Source organism: Pogona vitticeps, chromosome 8 (assembly GCF_051106095.1).
Source record: "Pogona vitticeps strain Pit_001003342236 chromosome 8, PviZW2.1, whole genome shotgun sequence".
Taxonomy (NCBI): Eukaryota; Metazoa; Chordata; class Lepidosauria; order Squamata; family Agamidae; genus Pogona; species Pogona vitticeps.
The window spans coordinates 28,418,315-28,443,044 of NC_135790.1; the positions used below are offsets into that span (position 1 = coordinate 28,418,315).

At 48.3% G+C, this 24,730-nt stretch overlaps 1 protein-coding gene across 2 annotated transcripts in view; it reads right to left on the reverse strand.

Moving 5' to 3' along the window:
- Nucleotides 1-24,730, reverse strand: part of ZBTB16 (zinc finger and BTB domain containing 16) — a 143,719-nt gene that overhangs the window by 52,926 nt on the left and 66,063 nt on the right. For both annotated transcript variants that reach the window (XM_072979343.2, XM_020793436.3), the window contains exon 4: nucleotides 6,345-6,431. In XM_072979343.2, coding sequence (XP_072835444.2) covers nucleotides 6,345-6,431 — 87 coding nt within the window. The remainder of the gene's footprint in view (nucleotides 1-6,344; nucleotides 6,432-24,730) is intronic.

Consider the following 24,730-nt stretch of genomic DNA (forward strand, 5'->3'; position numbering starts at 1 on the left):
TGGGAGGCCACTGGTCCAGAACCAAGGAAGGAAGGAAGGAAGGAGATGATGGATGGATGGATGGATGGATGGATGGATGGATGGATGGATGGATGGATGGAAGGAAGGAAGGAAGGAAGGAAGGAAGGAAGGAAGGAAGGAAGGAAGGAAGGAAGGAAGGAAGGAAGGAAGGAAGGAAGGAAGGAAGGAAGGAAGGAAGGAAGGAAGGAAGGAAGGACATTCCTTTGTTGGGTGTCCATCAAGAGATGAGTTCCTAGATATGCTGCCTTTCCAAAAGCACTATAAAAATGTAGGACAAACCAAAGAATAATCCTAGCAAAGCAAAGCTTAGCCATGCACCTGACAAGCAGACCTCTGGAAGCTTGTCTTCAAAAAGGAACACTGTGTTGATCTTTATAAACAGAGAGATCATCTCAAAGGGAAACAAGAAGCTGCCTCCTACTCAGCAAGGCCTTTGGTCCACCCAGGCCAGGACTGTTAACACAGGCAGGCAAACAGCCTCCAGGATTTAAGTCAGGTCTTTCTCCCTCCTTACTTGGAGATGCTGGGAGCTGAACTTGCAACCTTTGATGTGAAAAATGAGGTGCTATACAAATCAGTTGAGAAAAGAGACAAGAGTGGGGACAGCCTAGGACTTAGGCGGCATGGGTTCAAATCTCCAGTTAACTATGAAAACTCACTGGGGGACAACAGCGCTAAGCCACTCTTTGAACATCTCATGTATCTTAAAAACCCTATGAAGGTCACCATAACTTTGAAGTGTGTTGATGGTGCACAAGAGCAGCAGCAGCAAGAACATATTCAGAGAGGTCATAATCTGTTTGGGGCAGCAATGGTTAAAAACGGCATCATGAGTCGAACCCAGAAAACAAGTGGCCAGCACTGGCACTCTTTCGATGCTTGTGTGTGCTTGTCGGCAGCCCTGTTGCTGGATGTGCCAGCAGCTGGAGTTTCCCAGTCAGCCCTCCAGGGCAGCTGACAGGGTCTGGTCCCAAGGCTCTTACCTTAGTGTCTCATGTCCAAGCTGAAAGAACCCAAAGCTACAACCCTACACCCACAGAGGCCATCATCTTATTGGTCCTTTACTCATGGCACAAGAGGAATCATGGAAGCTACCCTGAGGAATTGCAGCCAATTGGTGAAGGGCCGGGCATGCACCAAGCACCCAAGGTACCTGCCTGACCCATGGCCAATTCTGGGACCCCTTTTGGGCCAGTTGAAAGCACTGGTAGGACTTGGGACATCTTTCGGAGTTATGTTTCACGGCACTTGGTGACCAACCCCGCCCTTCTGCCTGGGCAGTTCTGGCTGCCTTAAAGGACCGAAGGGCCTTGAGCATCCTTCTTCCAGATGTGTGTCCTCTGAAAGGAGTCTTTGCTTCAGAAAACGCCTCCAAGCTTGGCTTCTCTTCCTCCTGGCGGCACGCTATTTCGAGCAGCTGCTTAGCAAGAGGAAGCTACCCGTGTCTTGGCAAGACGGAAGGCCTTTCGGGCCATCAAGTCCGCTTCTGACGTGTAACTGAGAAGCACTTGTTTACAGCTTGAAGAGGCGGTGATAAACCTGCTCCACTCGGGTCACACTGACCCGCAGCTGCCTATTTTTGTTCCTCTGTCCTGCCTTTCCATGTCACCCTTCGAGCTCTGGCAGGGACACAGCCCTTTTGGCAGTCACTGACAATCTTGTCCCAAAGTTTCGGATCAAAACATACTTGATATGTCTTGCAACTCCCACCCACCTCCTCCCTCCAAGGTCATCCGTGAAATCTGGTCAAGAGGAACTTTCTTTGACTTCATTGCAGGGGAGCAGGCAACACTTTACCCATCACTGACAACTTCTCTAAGAAAAGCAGGTATGTCTGCATCATCATTGTCATCGCCATAATCATCATCATCATTAAATCCTGTTTTTTTTTCAGCACCATTCATGCTGAACAAAACTGGTGAAGGAAGATAAGTAGGACTGGGCAAGGTTAGCGCATGAAGAGGAGCCCACCAGAGAATACAGCAGGTGGGGCTAGGAAAGAATCTTCCCCAACACCCCGGGAAGCCACGGCTGCTGGTCAGAGCCAGCGAGATCAGGCTGGATAAACCGAAGCTCAGACTCAGCAGCATGTCCTCTAAGTTCTGACGTCCTAATGGAGACCACTCCACTTTTGCTTTGAGGATGCAAAGACGGTGCTTTGTTATAAATCAGTGGGACTTCTATTTGAAAGTGATTGGGTTCAAGGTGGCAAGACTCTTCCTGCTGGAGGCCCTGGAAAGGCACCGCTGGTCATACAAGACAGCTGGCCCTGGGCTAAGAGAGACAAGATGGATTCCTACATTCCATCAGATGGATCAGAGAAAAAGAAGGCTCTTTCCATTACAAGCTGAGCTACCCAAGAAGGGGAGCCCTCCCCAAAACAGGAGAACCAAGGCTGCTCCCACAAAGTGGCTTCCTCACAGTTAACTCCCATATGGCCCCAAAGACTTCCAAGAGTCACTGTGAGGCCATTTTACAATCAAAGAAGATGCGCTATCAACTCCTGTTGAACCCAAAGTCCTTCCCCGGATGTTTCAGTGGTCTTCACAATGACTATGGACACTGACTGTCGCCAAGCGTCCAGGTCAGACTGTCCCCAGAGCTTCTGACCATGGGAGTCTTCACAGAACCTGCCACTGGATCCTTTAAAGGGAAGACATTGGGGATTCAACTTGGAATCTTTCATCTGCAAAGCACATTCCCCCTGCCCCTCTGCCCTTGGGCCCTCAGAGCTGGGTGTATTCCTATAATTTTGGTTGATACCCCACTGTAGCTCAGGTGCCTAAAATTGACTGAGCATCAGAAGATGTTGGCGGTAAAAGCTGTCTAGAAGGGAGATGATGGGTGCCTTCCTTTGCTGCAGCTTTTTAAACAGAGGTTGGATGGCTGGCTGTCCAAGATGCTTCAGTTGTGAATTTCCTGCGCTGGCAAGGGAGCTGGCCCTCGCAGCCTTTGGTGGCCTTCAAACTGACAGTTCTCCACGGCAGATTCTAAACCTACTCGCAGACCTGCAGCTTCTGCGGTTCTCTGGGGAGAGCAGATCATTAGTAAAGCAGTGCAATTGTGCGTTTAAGCAATGCAAGCACGGTAGCATCGTCAGAGCAGTTAGCCCTCCGGGTGATGGTTCCTTCTTTCCATAGCTGTAACGTCTATTCATACACACTCACGCCCACACCCTCCCTGCACATGAACCTTTGGGAGAGATGCATCCATGCTACCAAATATTACGACAATCTCTGATGCTGGATCTCTTGGCACGGCTAAGAGATTCCAGCTCAGAGGCCTTCCTCCCTCAGCCTCACCAAAACAACTTTGCTACCAACCGCATTTGTAACAAACAACTGTTATCTCTTGCAAGCATCAGCCGGAGCTGCCTGAGCTGGCCTTTGAAGGAGGAGGTGATTATTCCCAAATTTATTAACTGTTACCCTGCCAGCCACGTGTCCCAGCTCAAATGACACCGCAGCTAACCATCACGCTCTACGATGCATGCGCATGTTATGATCCAGCGTCCTAATCCTGTAGCGCAAAGTCACCTGTTGTGTCTTGGAGAGCTCAGATAGCAACCAGTGTGTTAAATTTCAAGCTGCGGATGCGTCCATTCCGACCTTAATGGCATTTATTGGTTTATCGGTACTAAAAAGATTTGCCTGCCTTAATACAGTCCAGGAGGGAGTAAGCTGTCGCCTGCTTGTCTCATTCACACTTCACAGGGCTCCACAATGATATTCGGACAGTGAGGGCAGCCTCCCACCCACCCCCAAACCCCCAGGATCATCAAGCTGGCATAATGCTCAAAGAGAAGGTGCTCCCAGTATGAAATCTTCCTCTTCAAAAATGTGGGGGTGATGGGGATTAAATGTCGGTGCCGAGAGGAATAAATGGTTCTCATTGGTTGACACAAATGTAAATCTCATTGACTTGCAAAGGCCTTCTCTTGGGAGGGGGTGGGTGCTAAAACTGCATTTACCTCCCCCCAGCTTTATCTCTCATTGGACGAGGCGCACAGCCCGCCCAACAACCTGAGCGTAACACTAGGGCGCAGTGAGATGTGAGAACGCTAAACACTGCTCTCCTGAGAGTTCCTTCCGAGCGCGACACGGCCACTTCAGTAATTTCTCTCCCGTTCCTACATACAGTTGGTGGCAGAAAAGATCCTGGCTAGGCACCAAACATTTTTCTTCCAGCCTTACTCATCATGTTACAGATACTCCCAATTTCTCTTCCCTGTGTTGAAACACCCTACCCAAAAGGGGAAAAAGGGGGAGGCACCAACCGTTGGTAGTTTTTTCTCTCATCCACAAGAGTGAAACGACCAACAGTTTTTTCATCAATAACAACTTTAACAAAAACAAAGCAAAACATGCAAAAACTTAACCTCAGCTGCAAGAATGGAAGAAAAAGGGAAGATTTACATCCTTACGCTATGTCAAGTCAAGACTTGAAGGCTTGTATGAAGGCACTGCAGATCTCCTTATAAGAGGAGCAAAGCAACTCCAGATGTTGTTCAACAGCATTTCCTACAACTCGATGGGTATAGCTACCAAGAGGGCTCCTACCCCTGGAAGGCTACCAGTTGCCCACTCCAGCCATTTAAAATGTGTACAGGGCCTCTTTCACTGCAAGGACCAAATTCAATTTCTAATGTGTTCTCGGAACTACGTGCTATTGGTGTAGGGTTACCACATTGAAAGGTGGGTCCCAAACCTTCAGTGTTATGCTCATTTCAAGCTCCCACTGCCAGTAACGATGGCTCAGGAGAGACTTCTCAACCTTTCCAAAGGGGAAAAGGAGCCCACGCAAAAGCTCGGGGAGGATCATGGAGTCTGACTACCTAGAAGGCCTGAGGACCTGAAGAAGTCCCCTACCTCTGCCTCACAAGGCAAGCTCTTCACAAAGGACAGACCAAGAAGGAGGCTGATCTTTCTGATCTGAGGCCATTCTTCTGAACGCTCCCCTGTTGTGGGAAAGCTCCTGATCTCACCCTTGCCAGCTCAGGTGATCACAACTAAATAATGTGCCAATTGATCAAGACTGGAATCAGAAATTGAGCAACCATCATTGAGCAACAGATGTTGAGCAAACTCTTTATCAGAAGTTTCTCCCCCTTCCACCAACTTGTGACGACCAGAAACTTGGAAACATGCACCCAGCTGGGGTGGGGGTGGGGGGAAAAACTCCCAATTGATGGTCTCTCTCTTCCCATCACTCCAGTTCCTGCGCTACCTCCAGCTGCAGTTTTGCTTAATGGGAGAGCCAGTGCAGAGGAGAAAATCTTCTCGATGGTGTTGCCATAAATTTCATGCTGGAAGAGTTCCAGGGAGTTAGAGAGTTGGCCAGAGCTTTTCTCGGGCTCTCCTCTCTGAGATCAGCACACGGGAGCTCCAAACCAGGGTTGCTTCCTTGCTTTCACCACCATCAAGGGAATGAAGAGAAGTTACTTCTCAGGAGTACAGCTCCAGAACCCCCAACTTCCTGGGCTGGCTTCAGTATTTAGAGAGCTGTAGACTCCCAAGAAGAACTTTTTGCAAGCTCTGGTTTGGATTGGGAGAAGCTGCAGCTGCACCGTTTCCACCCAGGACTGTCCTACTAGACAGTTTGGACCGTCTGAATTTTCTGATTCCTTTCCCAGCAAAGCTCGAGCAATGGAAAAGAGGACCGGAGAGATGATGATGGAGGTGGGCTAAAGGCACAAAAGGACTGGATTTCCTCTGCACAACTCCTTTGCCCTTGCTCCCATCATCTTCACTCAACAGTCCCACCGCACCATACAGAGTCTGAGATGTATTCAGATGTGAGCAACTCAAGCTGAAGGCCAACACTGGAGTACATCAAGAAGAGGAAGAACTACAGAGTTGTATCCCGATTTACTCATTATTGTTTGACTTACAGTACATCCCACCTTTTTCCCAGGAACTGGGAGTCAAGGTGCCTTTCAGCATCATGAACAGATAAAATCAAGTACGGTTAAAGGCAACAAACCTGAAAACTATCAATTGTACAACACAACGAAGCCATCATGTCGTTGTTACTGCATACCCAACAACGTGCTAGCTGGATGGGGGGAAGCTGTTGTTTGCAAGATTGTGTTGTGACCTGCCTAAAGAGTACTATGGGGTGGTATACAAGTCTAAACAACAACAACAACACAGTTGCCCTCTTTTTTTTTTTTTTTTTTTTTTGGCTGAACAAGATTTTGGCTTATTACGTTAACACTTCCAAACATGCTCAGTCTTTCCAGGAACCTTGAACAGCCCTGCAATCGTGCAAATACAAGACAAGATCAGGTGGTTTGGACGGTCCCAACTGCCAGAATAACTTACCGGTGTGTGTCTGCCGATGGGTCTCCAAGGCCTCTTCTTTAGAGAACTGTGCACCGCAGTGATCGCAGACAAAGGCTTTGGCACCCGCTGGAACGAGGGGGAGGGGGAAAAAAGAAGTTGGGAGAATGTTATTAAAATCATACATACCCAAAACAAGAGATAAACTTTTGAAACATCTGTCTGAAGTCAACACAACAAAGGTCACCCATGGCAAAAACAAACGGAAGATGTCTCTTTTTTTAACATGGAGGCCAGGATCGTATCAATGGTGGCCAACTGATGAGGTGCCAGACCATGTCTTATTCACGTGCTTGGTCATGCACTTGACTGCGCAACTCAGGTGCATCCTAGCACATCATTTCACCTGCAGCAAGTTCATGCAATCCAAGGTGAACCCTCATCGGATTCTGGCCAGGGGCTCTCAACCACATTCAGAGCTGAAGCACAGAGCTCTACAGCAGTGGTCTCCAACCTTGGGCCTCCAGATGTTCCTGTACTACAATTCCCAGAGGCCTTCACCACCACCTCTGCTGGCCACGATTTCTGGGAGTTGAAGTCCAAGAATATCTGGAGGCCCAAGATTGGGAACCACTGCTCTACAGGATCTGCACTCAGAAGAAATCACACCAATGTGTTTGCAGGAGGTAACTCGCAAGCAAGGCACCTGGCACCAGCCCCTTTCCCAGGATGGCGCTACATCCTCTCCGAGGACATGTTCTGTCAGAGAACCCCCCAACTTTTGGCAGTGTTCTTGATTTGAGGAGTGGTTTGGTCTGAGGTTAAAACATAATGAACTGAAATTACCCTTCCTGCTGTTGTTATTGGGGAAGGAACTCATTGCAAGTAACTATTGGAAACTAGTTAAACTCAAAGTCTGCTCAAAATAACAGAATTTTAATAAAATATTGTGGATCTCTTGGAAACACATACTGGAGAAGGTATGTTGACCTAGGTCAGATCAACCTTGGATCTCCAGATGTTATTGGACTAAAACTCCCAGGTATAGGAGATGTTCAAGCAGTGGCTTACAAACTGTTAGCAACCAGTGAGTACTCATGGCTGACTGGGAATTTGAACCCATGTCTCCGATGCCCTAGTCAAGTGGTTCCCAACTTTGGGTCCCCAGATGTTCTTCAACTGCAACTCCCAGAAATCCTGGCCAGCACAGCAAGTGGTGAAGGCTTCTGGGAGTTGTAGTCCAAAAACATCTGGGGACCCCAATTTGGCAACCACTGGTCTAGGTGGACTTCTGGTGTAATCCAGAGTTTGGAAGGTAATAAAATATTCTGAACCAACTCTACAACAGCAGCTGTGCTTTGATGGGGCCGGTAGTCCTGAAAAAAGTAACATCCAAGCTCTGTGACTCAGCAGAGCAGTTGTGATGCCCAGATCCAGGGCAGGCACCATCATGAAGAGATGCGACGGAGGATCTCCCCCATGTTCGAGATGGTGGTAAAACAGATGATGAAAAACAAATGTTGCTTTTCCACCGCAAGAAAATCAGCCGTTTGTTTAAAGAGCATCATAGTGTCAGTGCCTTATCAGAGTGGTAACTAATCTCATTTTAATTGCCTCCCACCCTACCACAGCACATTCCCTAATTGTAATATGTACTGTCTTCCCGGGGAAGAGGAGACCGAGAAAGATTCTGACACCATCAGATAAGAAAAGTGGCAGAAACGAGGCAGGGCGCCCAAAGTCATAGATATTTCCACAACTATCAGCGAGGTTTGGTATTTGTGGTATTTCTTAGAAAATTGCTACCAACACACACGGGCGTCTGTTGGGTCACAGGCTCTGGTTATAATGAGGGAAACAAGCGTGCACAGGATGTCTAAACAGAAGATAAGTAACTTGGAGATAAAAATAGACCTTGCGATCGAGACACAAGTGCTGCTCTCTCTAAGCATATGCTGCGAGGCCAAAGCTGTGAACAGAACGGCGAGATTCGGAAGTTTGATTCATCTGTTCCAAGAAACTGCGAAAGCACGGGATTCGGGGAGGACGAAATAACCTTGATTGTCCTTTCGGAAAGGCGGGAGAGGAAAACGGGGTGGGGGGGTGGGGGAGGAAAAAGAGGAAGCCCCAACGCGACCAAAGTAAAAATAAAAATAAAGGCCGGAGTGCCAGAACTTAGAAGGAGTGTGTTTCGCTGGAGACAGAAGGAGCACTTGTGGTCCTTCAGGGGCTGTTGGACTCCAGCTCCCATCAGCTTCCGCCCACCCAGATGACAGCAAGAGATGATGGAGAATGGCACTCCGCCAACATCAGGAGAGCTACACCCTTCCCTGTCTACTAGGCCTGAAGAACGTCTAGGCGAAGCAAGAGAGAGGGGACCGAGAAATGTCTTTGTTCGCACAGCACTGTGTCAATCACGGGAACAGAAATGGATGGCCTATTTTCCTTTGAACGGCGGAGCTGGAAGGGACAGCCTGGATCATCAAGTCCAGCCCCGTCAAGCAGGCCCAGTGGAGGAATTGAACTCCCAACCTCTGGCTCCACAGTCAGAAGCCTCAACCACGGACCTATCCAGCACATGGCCCGGCCCACCCTTTTCTGTCATGCCTCCTGCCAGTGGTGGTTGGAAGCGCCCCAAATGTGCCAATCCGAAGGGGGAAAGTGTAATTTGCTGATTTATGGAAAGAATAATCGGGGTGCCCTGCATTAAAAGCTCCACATGAGCTTCATTTTGCACTCCATGTATGCCCCAAGTCTCCAGAAGACTTTTGTGGGTTGGACTAGAATCAGGGAGCCCAGTGTTTGAGGAGATTCCTTTTTTGGACTACAGTGCCCAGAATCCCCATTAGGAGTAGTTGACTGAAAAAGTAACATTCCCAGGCATTGGTTTATAATTTGGTCCAGAAATGGTTATGCTGTAGTCTGCAGGTTGAGTCCAGTCAGTGGTGGATCATACATGGCAGGTTGGGGGACTGTTTTGAATGGGGTCCGTTGTGAAATCAGGACAAGGTGGGAGCGTCTTCCAGAATCTGCCGAGTACTGGAAGGTATGCTCACTTCTTTTCCGCTTCTGCCCAGTTGTTGCAAAGTAAACCCCGTCTCTAAGCTCAGACCATCATTTGCCCACTCAGTGGGGGGGGGGCACACACAAAGCAAGCACAGAAACAATCCGAGGTGCCCCCGTTTTTCTCCGTGAAAAACAATCCCTCTGCCTTTAAATTGTCTCAGTAACGGCTGGCTCACAGGCAGAAATATTTGGCAGCAGTGAAATTAAAAGTGATAAATTTTCTCGCCAAGCTTTGATCGATAATAGAGGTCTCATCTGTTAATCAATAAGACAGTCTGCCTGTTTACTGTGCATACGCCGTGCGCGGCGGCTTTCGGGGGCGATGTCAAGTTTGCATTCAAAACAACTCAAGTGTGCCTAAATGAAATGGCCAGTCCCTAAAAAGAGAGACGGAACGGGAGGCCAGGACAGCCGGTCGGAGGGGGTGGGCGAAAGGGACACAAACACAACTCCTCAAAAAGAGAGACCGGGCATCTGTGTTTTGGTTGGTCCCAAAGAGCCATGTTATTTGAGACATATACAGATTTTTTTAAATCTGGGAAGGGGACATTCTGGAGGCAGCCCAAATGGGACGATGGGAAATGGATCCAAAGCTGCCGGGCCAAGGCGCTCGGCCAAGGAAGAAGGAAAGGAGGGGCAGGATGCCAAACGGTCTGTCCCTCTGCCCCCTCCTCACGTTGCCTTCTCCCCCTCACTCCCCTTCCCACTGCCAAAGCCCTTCTTAAATAATAAACACGCCGTTATTACCCACATAATGAGAAAGGTCAGGTCTATTTGAGAACGGTTACAGGCTGTCACGCCAGAAGCTGTTCAGGGAATGTTTTGTTCCAGAACCGTTGACCTAAAAGGCCAGGATGGCGAGCCGGTTGGTACCTGAAGAGCTTCGGACGAGGGTCAGAAAAGGGGGGGTGGATTGAAAGGTTGATCTTGGCTCGGTACGTTTTGTGGGCCAAGCTGGGCCAGCAGGGAAGGAGGAGAAAAAGAGAGGAACGGGGAATTTCCAATGTACCCAAATTCTTGGCGACTTCCTCTATGGAAAGATACGAAGACTTGAAAGGCGGGTGCTGGCTGTGGACACAGCTTTCAAGATGAATGCCGGATAGGCTAAAACCTGCTCAGAGGAAAGGTAACCACTGGTAGGCTCCGTGAGCAGTTCTTGGAGAGGTTTGCTTTCTTTCTTGACAAAGGGTCTTGTGGAATCTTGAAAAGGAGCATGTTTGATGTGGCTTAAACTCTGTGGGCTGCCTGTAGCCCCTTCTTCAGATGCATGGCTGGTAGCTTTACAGACAGAACAATAGGTTGTGGTCCCTGAAATAAACCTGCCCCTCTTTGAGATTTTTTAATTGGTTTTGCTGTGACAGCTACTGTTTTGGTCTACACGGCCCAGTATTGCCCTAGCGGCATGCCTGCTGGCCATGCAAAGGCCTCTTGGAGTTGTAGTCCAAGAGCCCTTTTCACAGTTGCACCAAGAACACCCATCTTTCCAAGCACTTAAATAACTAGATACTTGGGATCCTGGTTGCAGGTGACGAAAGCTCTGTAACTCGGCCTGTGTTTCCTACTGCCTCTCTTTAACAGCAGGAGCAGCACATTGTATTTGGAACCCAGATTCAGGATCCAACATTTCCTGGGACTCCCGTTTGTATGAGCTGGACTCTTCTCGCTCGCTGCATCGTGCTTTGGAAGAGAGTCAAGGCAGAGGAAGACGAGGCAGAGATGACTGACTAGAGCAGAAGCAGGTAGTCTGGGATTGGCAGAGAGTGTCTTCTGCAGATCTGAATGAACAGATGCAGCTCCACAGTAGCACAGACAACACTGCAGTCCTGACCCAGGAGCCCACAACGGTTTCACTCCAAATATGAAAGTCGAGGAACCTGTGGTCCCATCAGGTCACATGCCAGAGATAAGCATCACTGGAGGGCTTGACACCCCAAAGAGTGAAAGGCTGGAGTCACCAAGGTCTGGGACTCAGGATCTCTGTCCAATGGGGGTGTCCCCCGAGACGAGTGCCAGCTATGAGCTCCACCATCATCCATTCCTGCATGGTGGGAAGCATTAAGCTTCTGGGAGGAGGGAGGGGTGCTGAGCTCCACACCAAAGAGAAGCCCCTTCAAGACTTCCTATTTCTGGGGAAAGAGCAGAATAAATCAGAGCAAGGTGCTACCTGGGAGCTCTCCGGGGTGCTGAACGCTCTGGACCACTTCACCGCTCTATGGTCTCCTCCAACATGACCCCTAGTCCTTCCTCTGCCAGCCCTTACATGGTTACCACTGTACAAGGGAGACAGCACGGAATTGGGTCCGTTGGCTCCCACTCTTCCCCTCCAGTTTCTATCATGCTGCTCTCCAAAGACTGGATGGAAGTCTACAGCTGGAAGTCTGCTTGTGGGCGTTCCCTAGAGGAACCAGAACACAGGGCCTGCAGGAGTAGAGCAGGTTTCTCATTCCGGCCATTCACTATCGCATGGCAAAAGGAACCAGACCGGTCAACACCGTCCACCTCACCATCCTCAACATGGCTGGTCTTGTCAGATTTTGGAAGCTCAGTAGGGTCAGGCTTGTTTGGCACATCGATGAGGGAACCACCTGGGATCTGCAAGTAAAAGCAGGAAAGCAGACTGACTGAAATCTTGGGAAGCCACTACTGAGAGAGGCCAGCACTAACGTATTGAACCAGCATCCAACCACCTCTGTCCCAAGGCCTTTAGAGTCTCAGCGTTGCCAGCGATTAAAGAGAAGGTGAAGACAAAGGGAGAGGAAATGGGAGAAGTAGCAAAGGATAAGGGCAAAGAGGAAGAGGCAGAGGAAGGGAAGCGCTGTTGTATCAGAAGCCATGAAGAACGTTCAAGAAAAGGATTTCGGGAGCGCTCAGGACCCCACAACAGACAAAGAGAGGGAGGTAGCATCTGATATTCATTGGCATGGTTCTCATGCATGAGAAGGAAATGAGTCAAGATCTGCCTCCCTACTCCTGCTTGAAGGCCTCTGCGCAGAGGAGGATGAGCACCTCCTGCCTCAGAGTCTACGGCAGATCCATGGATGTGTGAGAGTGTGGAGAGACGTTCCCTCTGCAGAAGAGGACGCCTGGAATGCCACCACAAGAGACGTGGCCATGGCTAGCTCCTGGATCATGCCAGCAGGCCCAGATGGAGGAGGACATTTCCCCATCTCTCAGCATGCCTATACTGTAAGCCGTGACAGGCAAAGGCTAACCCGACCACATCTTCTGGGAAGCCTCATCTGAATGCTTCTCGCTATTATGCCTCACTGGCTGCACACCTCGGTGGTTTAGATCTCTGGCTGTGGAGCCAAAGCTAAGGGGTTCCGTTCCCCACTGTCCTTCCCGCGACTAGAGCCAGCCTGTGCAGCCTGGGTCAAGCTTCACAGTCCCCGGGCACTCTCAGAAAAAGGAAAGGACGGACCCCTTCTGAGGATTTTCTACCTAGAAAACCCTGAAATGGTTCACCATAAGTCAGGACTGACTTGATGGTGCATCATCATCATGCCTCAGGAGACCTTGTGGATCACATGGCCCTAAGGTTAAGGCGTGTACTGGTCTCCTTTCCCTTCCCTCCCCATCCCACGCTTTTTACTTTGATATCATCTTGCGTAATAAATATATGATCAAACCTAATAGCTGACACACTTTTCTCCAGTGCCTTTTTTTGCTGGCCTCATCAAAAGGACTGGCCCAGTGTGGGCACTCCGTTTCTGAGTGAAGAAAGAAAGAACACTGGCGTCAGGGCAGATGTGAGCCTTCTCTGCTTTCCCAAACAGTAAAGACAATGGGATTGCGCTAACTGCCCGAACCTTCTGCACATGCTTGCTTAGGTGCAGCTGACCTGGGATTGGATTGGGTCCATTAGGAAGGGAGATGGCAGCTGGAAATGACCACTTGGGTGGAAGAAGTGGGACAAAGGGAACTTCTTATTGCTCCCTTGAACCGATAAGCCGAGGGAAGGATGGAGGGAGGGAGAAAGGAAGGAAGGAAGGAAGGAAGGAAGGAAGGAAGGAAGGAAGGAAAAGGAAGGAAAGGAAGCAAGGGAGGAAGGGAGGAAGGGAGGAAGGAAGCAAGGGAGGAAGGAAGCAAGGGAGGAAGGGAGGAAGGGAGGAAGGAAGCAAGGGAGGAAGGGAGGAAGGAAGGAAGGAAGGAAGGAAGGAAGGAAGGAAGGAAGGAAGGAAGGAAAAGGAAGGAAGGAAGGAAGGAAGGAAGGAAGGAAGGAAGGAAGGAAGGAAGGAAGGAAGGAAGGAAGGAAGGAAGGAAGGAAGGAAGGAAGGAAGGAAGGAAGGAAGGAAGTGTTCTCAAATGACAAAATTTGAAAAAGATCCCAGGAATATTTCAGAACAATAAAAAAAAACAAGTGAAGCATTGCCATCGTCTATCAGAGAAGGCTTTTTTTTTAATAAGAAAAAAAATATCCTGGAGATTTTAAAATAAACATCTTGAATGTTCCAATGAGATACGCATGCTTGGTTACATAAGGGAAGTACAGAGTGTACCAAAACAGCCGACCCGCAAAAAAAGCTAAAGCTGTCAGAACAATAAGTGCAGACACAGGGCATCTTACGACAGGCTATGCTGTACACTTTTATTTACAGTACCTCTTATCAGTCAGGGAACAGTACGCGCCCTGCCAATTTTCAAAGGATAGAACTGGGTGTTCTTTCTCTCGCTTCAAGCCGCTGCCTATGCGAGGCAGGACAGTTTCTCCCAGCCCCCACTGCCAACAACCTCTAAATCAAATCACCAAAACAAAAAAGTGAACCTTTGCCAGAAATCTTCTCATGTACACAGGCATAAAAGGGCTGGGGGGGGGGGGGGAAGAGAAAGAGAGAGAGAGAGAGAGAGAGAGAGAGAGAGAGAGAGAGACGAGCCAGAGAAACACTGCCATTGAATATGCAAATAGTTCAAGGTTAATTTTACTATGTGAGTCACCAGGAAAAATGTCAGCCAGCATCAGAGTTTATTACACCAGGGTTTCAGAAAAACAAGGGAGAGATATTTATTAAAAGCTCCGTATGTCGGAGATGGAACGCTCAAAAGGAATCCATCAAGGAGAGAGCGGTTATTTAGATTTCTTTAAAGCTGCAGGCAGGAGCCAGCGGCTTCAAAGTAAACAGGATTTTGCCCCCCACCCTCCGCCTGCCCCCAACAAGAAAAACACATTTGGGATGTAAGGGGTGCCAGGGAAGAGGAAAAGACAAAAGGGTGGTATTTTTAGCAAGCCCTTTCTCGGCTGGCTTACAGTATAAAGATATCTCCCAGTGATTGACTTTGGATGGATGGGGGCCCTTGTGAGCTGCCAAGGGTCAGCTGCACATTTGAGAACATGCCTCGCTCCCTTGGCACCAGACCCTCGGCCAGCCAGTCTTCCGCTGGCGTTGGCGCAAGAAACTTTATAGCCCTCTGCTTTAACCAAGATCCTTGCTTGGCCTGGAAGGCAAAAACAGACCGATTTTGCTTCCCCTTGCAGAGGGGCTTTGGCTCTCCGGAAAGGCAAGACTTTATTCCTTCCCTCTCTGTGCCACAGCCCTGATACACCCTTCAGCACGCAAGGGAAGGGGGAGTGGGGAGAGAGAAATAAGTGTCCACCGTCCACATCTTTTCTTCAAGCACCCTCCCTAGAAGACAAGATGCCTGTCCTTCTGAAAAGGTCTTCTTCCTTTCCCCTAATAACCCCAGGACATTGCTCTGCCAGCAAAAGGGTGAACGGCTTAGTGGTGAACATGGCCCCCTCCCCGAGGTCCCATCTTGGCCGTCTACGGTTCTCTAAATGGCTCTGCCCCTTTCCTCAACCTTTGGTGGCTCTCTGATGCTTTCCTGCTCTCTCCAACTCCACATTTCAGGGATGGAGGACCATCCAGTGGGAGCAAAGAGGGGGCTCCGTCTCTCTCTCTCTCTCTCTGTATCCTTCCCTCCCATCTGGGCATGTAAAAAGAAAATAGCTCCCCACAGTTCCATTTTGCACATAAACAGGGCAGACACGGAAGGAACAAGCATGGTTGCACTTGTCGTGTCTCATTACATATTAGGTTTAGCCTCTGGTGAGACTCCAAGGCAAAACAACACCCCCAGTGTTGGGACAACCACCGGCAGCATCTCTTCCCACAGCCTTGCCATGTGAGCACTCCTGTTTTCAGGCAGTTGGGTCGTCCTCCTTCTTAAAAACAAGCCCTTCAAGTGCTTCTAATGTGACTAACTTGAGTGTTCTCCAAAGAGGCGCAACAACCCCCAACATCCCCAGTCAGACCAGCAATGTGGCTGCTGTCTTGTCTGTGGATGATGGAGATTGGAGTCTAAGCCACATGGAGGACACCAGATTGAAGTGGGAAGCCAGTTTTGATCTCCTGCCCATGGTCCACAAGATGCCCCACTATTAAGACCTGGCAGATCTGTGTTTCCTTTTGAAAGGAGAGTGACACTCGGATGGCATCGTTGGTGAATCCACAAAGGCGAAGAGCCACCGCAACAAACACCGAATGTTAAAACCACCTCACCACCCCTAGATCAACGGTTGGAAGGAAGAAATGGTCCATTCTGATTTCACAGCAGGAGGATCTCCAGCCCACACAACAGGTCACTCTGTGGGTGCTACAGCCAATGGAATGGCCTTGCCCGTCTCTTGGGAAGAACCAACCCAATAGCCCAGGAAAGGAAAGAGGAGAGGAATCTCCCCCCCCCCCCACCGCCCCATTTTGAATTCCAAACCACCAAACTCCATCTGCCAAACCATCCTAGAAAAAAGTCAGCACCTGGATGTCCACAAATCCTTCTTTGAACTCTTAGCTATTTTGCATCTGTTTATAGGGAAGGGGGGAAAAATTAGATTCTCTTCCAACCTCCCTTGGGCTTTTGCCCTGAAAAATGGAGAGGCATTGATCAGCTGCCAGCTGTCTGCCTCGATGCCTTAGACTAAAAGCAAGCCACTGAGTCTTTAACATCTGTCTGTATCTTCTGCACAACATCCAAAAGGTCGCCAAACAGGTAAGTGGTGAAAGGATTCCAGTCGGGGAAAGTCTGTTCCAAAAAAGGAAGGGAAAGAGAGAGAGAGAGAGAAAAGAGAAAGCAGTTCTGATGTTCTTTAGATGGCCAGTCCTTCTCCCCCAAACCTATTCAGCTTAATGGCTTTATGGAGGAGAAGAGCTGAAGAGTTTCCCATTTGTGACACTTTGGATGTTCGGAAGTAGTAAAAACCTCCTAAGTGGCTAAAAAGCCCATGTTGGTCGCCTTGGGTGCCCCTCCACCCTTGATTATCTGTCAGGCTGTTGGGTGTAAAAGTAATTTTCATAGCTTTGGCTTCTTCATAACTAAGGCGTGACTTGACACAGCCTTGGGGAGAGCTTTTGAGAAAGGGGCGGCGGGGGGGAGAGAAACATTCAGAGCCCCTTCCCTGGGTATTCACAGACGTTACGGAAAAGCATTTACTGGCACATACAGTATTTCTGTGCATTCCCCTTTTCTGCTCCATTCGTCTTGAAGGGGAGTTCTTGCACAAGCTGAGTGTGCCAATCCATTTTCATGATATTATGATTGGAGTGTTATTAAGGTGCGCCTGACAAGCAGAGATGACATCCAAATTGATGCCTGAAAAAGCAGAAAGAGTTGGTTTCTGTAATAGAAGAACAGAAAATGGACAGTGCTTGGAAGATCCGCTCAACAATGAAGGCACCTACAGCTGTTTGGGTTGTTGAGGGCTTTGTAAGAAAAGGAAGGCCAGTTCTCCCACCCTGCCTCCTACCCCCTCCACTTCGTCTTACATGTGAGCAGAAAACCTGGATAAAAGATGTGAAACTGGAACTTGTTGCCCAGAGACAACTGTTCAGAGATGGAATATGTTGCTTTTTGCAGAACCCAGAAGTTTTGTAAGACTAACTAGCTTGTATTTTTCATGAACTTTTGTGTGTCCAAGCACATTTCTTCACATGAAGATGCCAGGGGGCTCCATATGAACCCGTGCTCTTGGACACACAAAAGCTTGTGAGATGTAAGAGCGAGTCAGTCTTCAAGGGGGCTACAAGACCTCCGGGTTCACCAAAGAGCAGTCTCTACTGGCTAGACTACCTGTACCTTGGTGAGTGGGAGGCTACCAGTCATGACATACCCCAGCTAATATGGCCAGTAATTTTCCAAGCCTATTAATTTTACCATCCAGTTTCCCCCAGCCTGGATCAGATGCATGGGGCACATTCCTTCAGTCAACAGACATCAACCTTGTGACACCAAAAGGTGGTTCTAGCTTCCAAGCATCACCTTTTCCTTTCTTAAAGGAAGTCAACCTAGATTTAGCATCCATGGCATCAAGAGAAAGGCCATAGACCATCTGATCATACATTAACATGTCCAGAACACTTTTCTCCTTCTTTGCTAAGTTGCACAAACCCCCGTGAGCCTGTTTTTCCCTACAAGGACAGATAAGGGACAACCCATTTGCTTCGCAAACCAACCAATTTTACAGTTCAGTAGGATATGGCTTCTCTGTACTCACTGAACTCAACTGTGGTAAAGTTTTATGAGGAGGAGGAGGAGGAGGATGGGATATGGAGATGGGGAGTGACAGAATGAGAGAGAGAGAGAGAGAGAGCAACAAGGAGGGGAAGTGAAAGGGTACAGCTCAGACCCCAAATAAGACACCCCACCAGTTTTAACAGAATTAAGAACCCCACTAGAAAATCTTTTGCAGGGGCAAGGAGATTTTGGACGTGATTCAACCGACTTAAAGCCTGGCAGAAATTATTAGAACAAACAAACAAACAAACAAACGAAAAGGGAAATCGTAGAACTCCAGAGCTGGAAGGGACGCTCTGGATCATTGAGTCCAACCGCTGTCAAGGAGGCCCAGAGGGAGAATCGAACTCCCAACCTCTGGCTCTGGAACCAAAGGCCTAAACCATGGAGCTATCCCTGGGTGAAACGAGCTTATGGTTCTAGATTCTCTTCCGCCTTCTCCAGAAGCATGGGGCATGTGGTTTAGATCTTGTGCCACTCAGGTCATCTTGAAAGGTTTGTTTGGGATGCCCAGGCCGGGCCACAAGAGTTCTTGCTGGCATCTGGTGGTTCCTGGGGCTCTAAGTTAGAGATAACCTTTGCTGGGGCCTTCTCAAGAGGGATGGGGATAGTAATGGGTGGTGTGCCATTTGTGTCTTGTTCTGGAGATGGCCTGCTGAAACCACCCAGATCAAGACACCAAACCAAGGGCAGGAGTATGGGCAGAAAAGGATTGGGGTTAGTCAGTTAGGACAGAGGTGGCTCCAGAGTGGGTTTTCTTTGGGTGGGGAGGTAGGAGGATGTCTCTGGCAAGACCCCTTCAGTAGAACCACCCATGGGGCAACCTGGCTGGCACCAGGTGAGTGATTCCTCTCTTTCTCCTCAAACTCCCAAAAGGGGAGAGTCTCCCTAAAGTCAGAAAGAATGTCTTGGAGGTAATAGCTGCTGGGCAGAGGCACACAGACTCCTCCGGAAGGTGGCCGGCTCACCTTTGTCGGAGGCTGGTAAAGGGAAGTTGTGACTTCCGTCATCAATTAAAAGGATTCTGGGAGTTGTAGTCCAAAACAAAACTCTTCTGAGATCTGGATCACAGAGCCTTAGGGAACTGCCTGCTCTCTTGGAGTGGAGGCCATTAGCGATTCATAACCAAGCATCATCTTGGGCAAATGTTGGTGATTCTTGGCCTTTAGGAACACAGAGACCCAAGATGTTGGTTCCAGAGTCAGAGCCTTGGTCTGCCAGGCTCAGGGTGACCAAATTTGACAAGTAAGAAGGGAGTCTCCAGACAGGAGTCTTTCCTGCTTAGAGATCTCCCAGGTGGCTGGTTCTCTCCAGTCCAAGGACTACCCAAGCCCTGGACTTCACCAAGCTTCTCAGATCTCTGTGTTCAATGTGATGAACGAATCTTACTTTCTCTCTCTTTCTCTCTCTCATGCTCCATTCTCTTCTTCTTCCCATTATCACAAGGACGACCATTTTGCCAGTACTAACCACAGACTGCACCGCAGAACTGATCACAAATAGAGACACACAGTTGAGATACACTCTCTCTCTCTCCACAGATCTCGCCTGTTTACATCCAGAGAGACATGAAATTGAACAGTCATGATTTTGGCAGCGCCGCCTCTCCTTCCAACCACGGTTTCATACCGCACATATTTTCTGACGCAGCGATCCTCAGAAATTTCATCGGCACTCACAGTCCCCTTGCCAGAGAATACCGCGTGCAGGGCATTAAAATAAAATGCGAACTCGATCCTTATTAGGTGAGTGCTGAAACTGATAAGAAGGGGTGTGCGCGTGAGAAACGACGGAGAGGTCTAAAGACCGAGAAGCAAATATGGATATTTTTTGGGGGGAGGGGAGAAGGTGGCAAAGTAAATTTATGCACTGCCATCACTTTACTACCTAATTAATTCAGTCATTTCAAAAAAACAATTTTATTTATGTTCCATTTACCGCATCCAAAGTACAAAGAGAAGAAGCCGAACGGGGGAGAGAAAGCTCCCCGCACAAGGATGCTAAAATAGTACCTCAAGGCATCTATTTTTAATCAGTCTTTTTTTAAAAAATAAAGCAAGACAGAAACCCACAAAATCCTGGACTCTGTGCAATCTCTCCCGGGCAGACCACCAGCCCTGGACGAGAGAAAGGGCCAAGTCTTTCCGAGCGCCCTTGCCGGCTGCCGAAAACGGCTTGTCAGAAAGAGAGGGGGGAGGCAGGAGGGGGGGGAGAGAGAGAGAGAGAAGGGAAAAGGAGGGAAAAAAAGCCCACAGAAATCCATAATGGCCCGAGGCTCCTCTCCAATCTATTTTCTGCTCAGCTGGTTTTAAATGAAGTTATTATGAGTCATTAAAACACCCGCAAGCCTGTGGAAGTCAGCCAATTACAATTTTAAATTTAGCCTGTTCTCTCCCCCCCCCCCCCATTTCTTCTCCTGCCCAGAAAAAAAGCCACAAGGTTTGGTCTGGTTTTCTCTCCCCCCCCCAAAAAAAACCCACCCTTCAACTCCACAAATCCCCTGCACACTCAGATTTCACCCTGAGCCGCCTTATTTTTTACTTACAGTTTATTTAACATGATGGAGAAGATAATCGTTCTGTTCGCCCAGCAGAGGCACATGATCCGCACAGGCTAGGTATCTTTTCTGTTTGTTTCTTTCTTTATTTTTAAAATGTTTAAGTGACAGGCATCGAAACGGAGCGTGAACATCGGGGTGACGTTGCGTACCTGAGGCCTTATTCCACGCACAAAACTAAGAGGCAGTTGACCTGCGCAGAGCAATTAAAACCCAACACCACCACACAAAAACATACACAGGGAACTGCCAGCAACTTCCAGGTAAAAAGCTCTTTTTAAAAAAATACTGTCATTAGTTACTACTCCTCTGTGGAAAGAATTACACAGGACTAAGCCACACAAAACACAACCATCTATCGTGATCTCCAGAGTGCGAAAGTAACTAGTTACAAATGGGAAGTTACTTGTAATTAATTCCTCTTTTGCAATAGCTCTGCATTAGCAAAGTTAATCATAACATATTATAATGAAGATAGCCTCTCTTGGTTGGTGGTGTATTGCAACTGGAAAAGTTACTTCTCTATACTGGGGGTGCGGCTGAGGTACTGATCTGTTTTGATCAGTGGGTGTCCTTCCCTTTGTTGTTCATTTGCAATGAAGGCTGAATTGTGGTTGATTTCAATTTGGATGTGGGGCTAAGCATCCAAACCAACCTCTAAGGTTCTCTGAGAAACAGCTTCCAAAAAGTAACGAGAATGGCAATTACTTCTTTGAATACCAAACAGGAAAACAGAGTTACTTTAAATCTTTGAAAATGTAACACCAACAATGTCAAAATTGTAATTGTAACAGATTATTATATATATATAAACCACTTTCCAGGCTCTTGAGACCTGAGAGGAGAAACACTGAGGGCTGACTACCAAAGCCCTTTTCTGTGTAAGCCCTATCAAGAGGAGTGAGAAGTCACGTGTTTGCAAGCTGTCAAAGTTATGTCTACATGAATACAGAAAGAGTAATTGTGGGTAACAGCTCAGTGGGAGACCATCTCTTTTAGAAGCAAAGGTCTCAATTCAATCCAAGGTGGCTCGACATGGTAGAAGCGGCAGTCCCAAAAAACCCAATATTTCCCCTAGCTCAGTGGTTAGGTCTCTGGTTGTGGAGCCAGAAGCTGGAGGTTCGATTCCCCAATGGGCCTCCCAGGGATAAGAGCCAGCCTGGGTGGCCCTGGGCAAAGTCTGCACAGTCCCAGGGCGCCCCTAGGAAAAGGAAAGATCTGAGCCATATATTTGAATAAACGAAGGGGAGAGGTTGAGGAGAAGGAGATGCAGAACTGGGGGTGGGGAGACCAGAATTCGGTGTTGTGAAAACACACACGAGATATGATAGAATCACAAAATCAACCTATAACAGATTTGGAAGGGGTCTAGAAGGCCACAGAGTCAACCCCCCTGCTCAAGGCAGGAATCCAAATCAAAGGACATCTAGAAGATGGTTGCTCAATGTTTCCTTGAATGCCTCCAGCGTTGGAGCGCTCACCACCTCCTGAGGGCAGGGGTCCTGTTGTCATACTGTTCTAACAGTTAAGGAGTTTTTCCTTATAGTCAGCCTAAATCTCGCTTCCTGTAGCTTGAACCCATTATGACATGTCCCACACTCTGGGATGATCGAGAACAGATCCTGCTCCCTCCTCTGTAGGACTACCTTTAAAGTATCTGAAAAGTGCTGTCCTATCTCGCCATCTCCTGAGGTCATGAGTCCCATCATCATGCTACTCTAGCAGTTAAGAAGTGTTTCCTGAAAGAAACAAAGCGATCCAAAGACTGTCCGTACAGCAATACTGCAACGTCATTGGGATGCGTCACAGAGTCACAATGGTCTGAAGGCAGAAAGAGAGCAAGCAGTTCAAGAGAAAAAGGAAGTCTACGTGCCAGCGTAATGTCGCGGATAGAATGGCAGAGCAGGATTTTGGAGACCTGGGTTCAAATCCTTGCCAGGTGGCTGGCAATGATAAAACCACTCCCTGAACATCTCACAAACTTCAGAAGCCTTATCAGGACCAGAAGCAACTTGAGAGCACCTATGACCAATAATTTGAGGTCCACCTACTATTCTGGGCTCAGCACCCTCCTGGAAAGAGGGGAAAAGGGAAAAAAACCCAAAATATCCATAGCGAAGATGAAGGAAGCAAAGTTATTACATAATTACCGCTTCTCTCCCCCCACCACCAACCACTCTGTTTTCCAGCCCTTCAAGTAACGTTCTCTCTGACAGGCGGCGCGCAGAACCGGCGGGGGGGGGGGGGCTGGCGAAATGACAAACCCTCTCCAAAATTCAACAGCCTGTGTTCCGTTTCAGAAGGCACACCGTGTACTGTACGGCCTATAAAACTCCAAAACAGCCTCCAGACACTCTTGCAATCGGCCTCCATCAAAACACTTTGCCTTGCATACAAAAATAAGATCCAGCGCCGCACAGAATACACAATCAGCCCATTACAGTACAGGGGAGGCTGCTACTTAGCAACGAGGGGGCTTTAAAGCCGAGGCGCGCGACAGGAAACAGAAATCTGTCGAGCCTGTTGGGCAAATGATAAACATTTGCAGGGATTTTTTTTTAACCCCCCCCCCCTTTTTTGCTGCTGTTATTGTTGTTCGGTTCGGGTTTTGTGTGCGTGAGGTTGCGGGATCCTTTTTGATAGTTTTGCTTTTCTGCTGATTGGGGGGGGGGAATCAACATTGAGAACTGCATTTTTAGCAGCGTTCCTTAAATAAACAGCAGGTGGGGGGTGAGGCTATCAGGCCCCGGATTCAGGCTGCTCATTGTCTCATGTCTGTTCTGTTCCTCCGTCTCCTTTTTTTCTCAAGCGGCCAGAGGTCATGGAGGGGGAAAGGCTTCCTATTACAGTGACCTCCACTGAACTCTTATAACTTTTTCCTCCTTGCAGAGGACTAGCAGCTTAGGAAACTAGAACTAGCAGAAAGATGGTGGTCTTACCATCTTAGGCAGCAAACAAGCATATGGGATTTTAAAAAAAAAAGATAGGTGGGGATGGCAAGACATACTCACTGCCTTTTCCAACAATTGTACCCTCACGTTGAGAATTGGGGAGGGGGGGGACTCAGCACCATAAATTAGGAAGGAAGGGGCTTCAAAGTGAGATGCAGAAGAACCAATGAAGGAACAGGGAGACAAAGAATAAAATATATATTATTATCATCGGGGCAGGGTTGGGGAGGGGAGCGGGAGGGGGGCGGATAAGAGGAACACGCCTGGCTGGGTCTTTTGCCAGAACAGAAGCTAAAAGCAAAAACCATATTATTCTAGTCAGCTTAAAACTCTTGAGGCTGGGAGGGGCAAGGGAAGGGAAGGAAAAGAGAGTGGAGGGGGGGGCCAAATAAATGTATTTTTCATCAGCAAGTGTATAATTTATAAACAGCATTAAACAGTTTGTGTTTTCTTTTCTTTTTCCTCCCTCCCTCCCTCCCTCCTCTCTTGTCTCCTGTGGATGGGGTTTGGCCGGCTCTCAAGCCTGCATTAATTTCTGCTCTGGGTACAGTGTGTTCTTGGATGCGCATCTGCCAGTGATCATAAACTCTATGGAATGCTGGCAGAACATCCAGACCTGCCGGCAAGCCGATGACATCACTCTGGGAATAAATTCGGGACAGCGGCCAGAATTCGAGGCGGCCGGGAGGGGAGAGAGGGGAAGACGAGGAGAGGCAGGAGGAGGAGGGGCCACCCTAAATAACAAGATCACTTCCTTTTCATGTTTTTTTTTAAAATCATGTTGATATAACTAATCGGTCAGAGAAAAACAATGAAAGAGTGTTCCGTATAATGCTAAGCAACTGAGTAGGTTTGGGGGAACAACAGCAAATAAAGAATTCAGAAGTTTGTTTGTTTGTTTTTTGAAGAGTGGCTGGATATGTGTCACGGAACGTGCACAAACATTCATATTGCTCTGGGGAAAGTGACAGTGACTTGAAAAATAATTTCAGCATGTTATTTCCAAGGAATCTTGGAAGTGGCAGGCTGAAATTAATAAACTGACATTAAATTCATAAAACTCACCTGTTGTCTACTTTCCTTGCAACCTCTACAAACTTCATGCCTGCATTGGGGGGGGGGGTTATGAGAGGAGATGCCTCCTCAGTCCTTCCTTGGAAAACTCTGCAATCTCCCCTCCATCCTCCCAAGTGCAAACTCGCTTCTTTACTTCCTTTATTTATTGCATTTCTATCCCACCTCTCAGCTGGTGAGCTCAAGACGGTGTAACCTGGCTCTGCTCCTCTCCACTTTCAACCTCACAACAGCCCTACAGGGAAGGTTAGGCAGCGAGAGAACGTGGCCAGTCT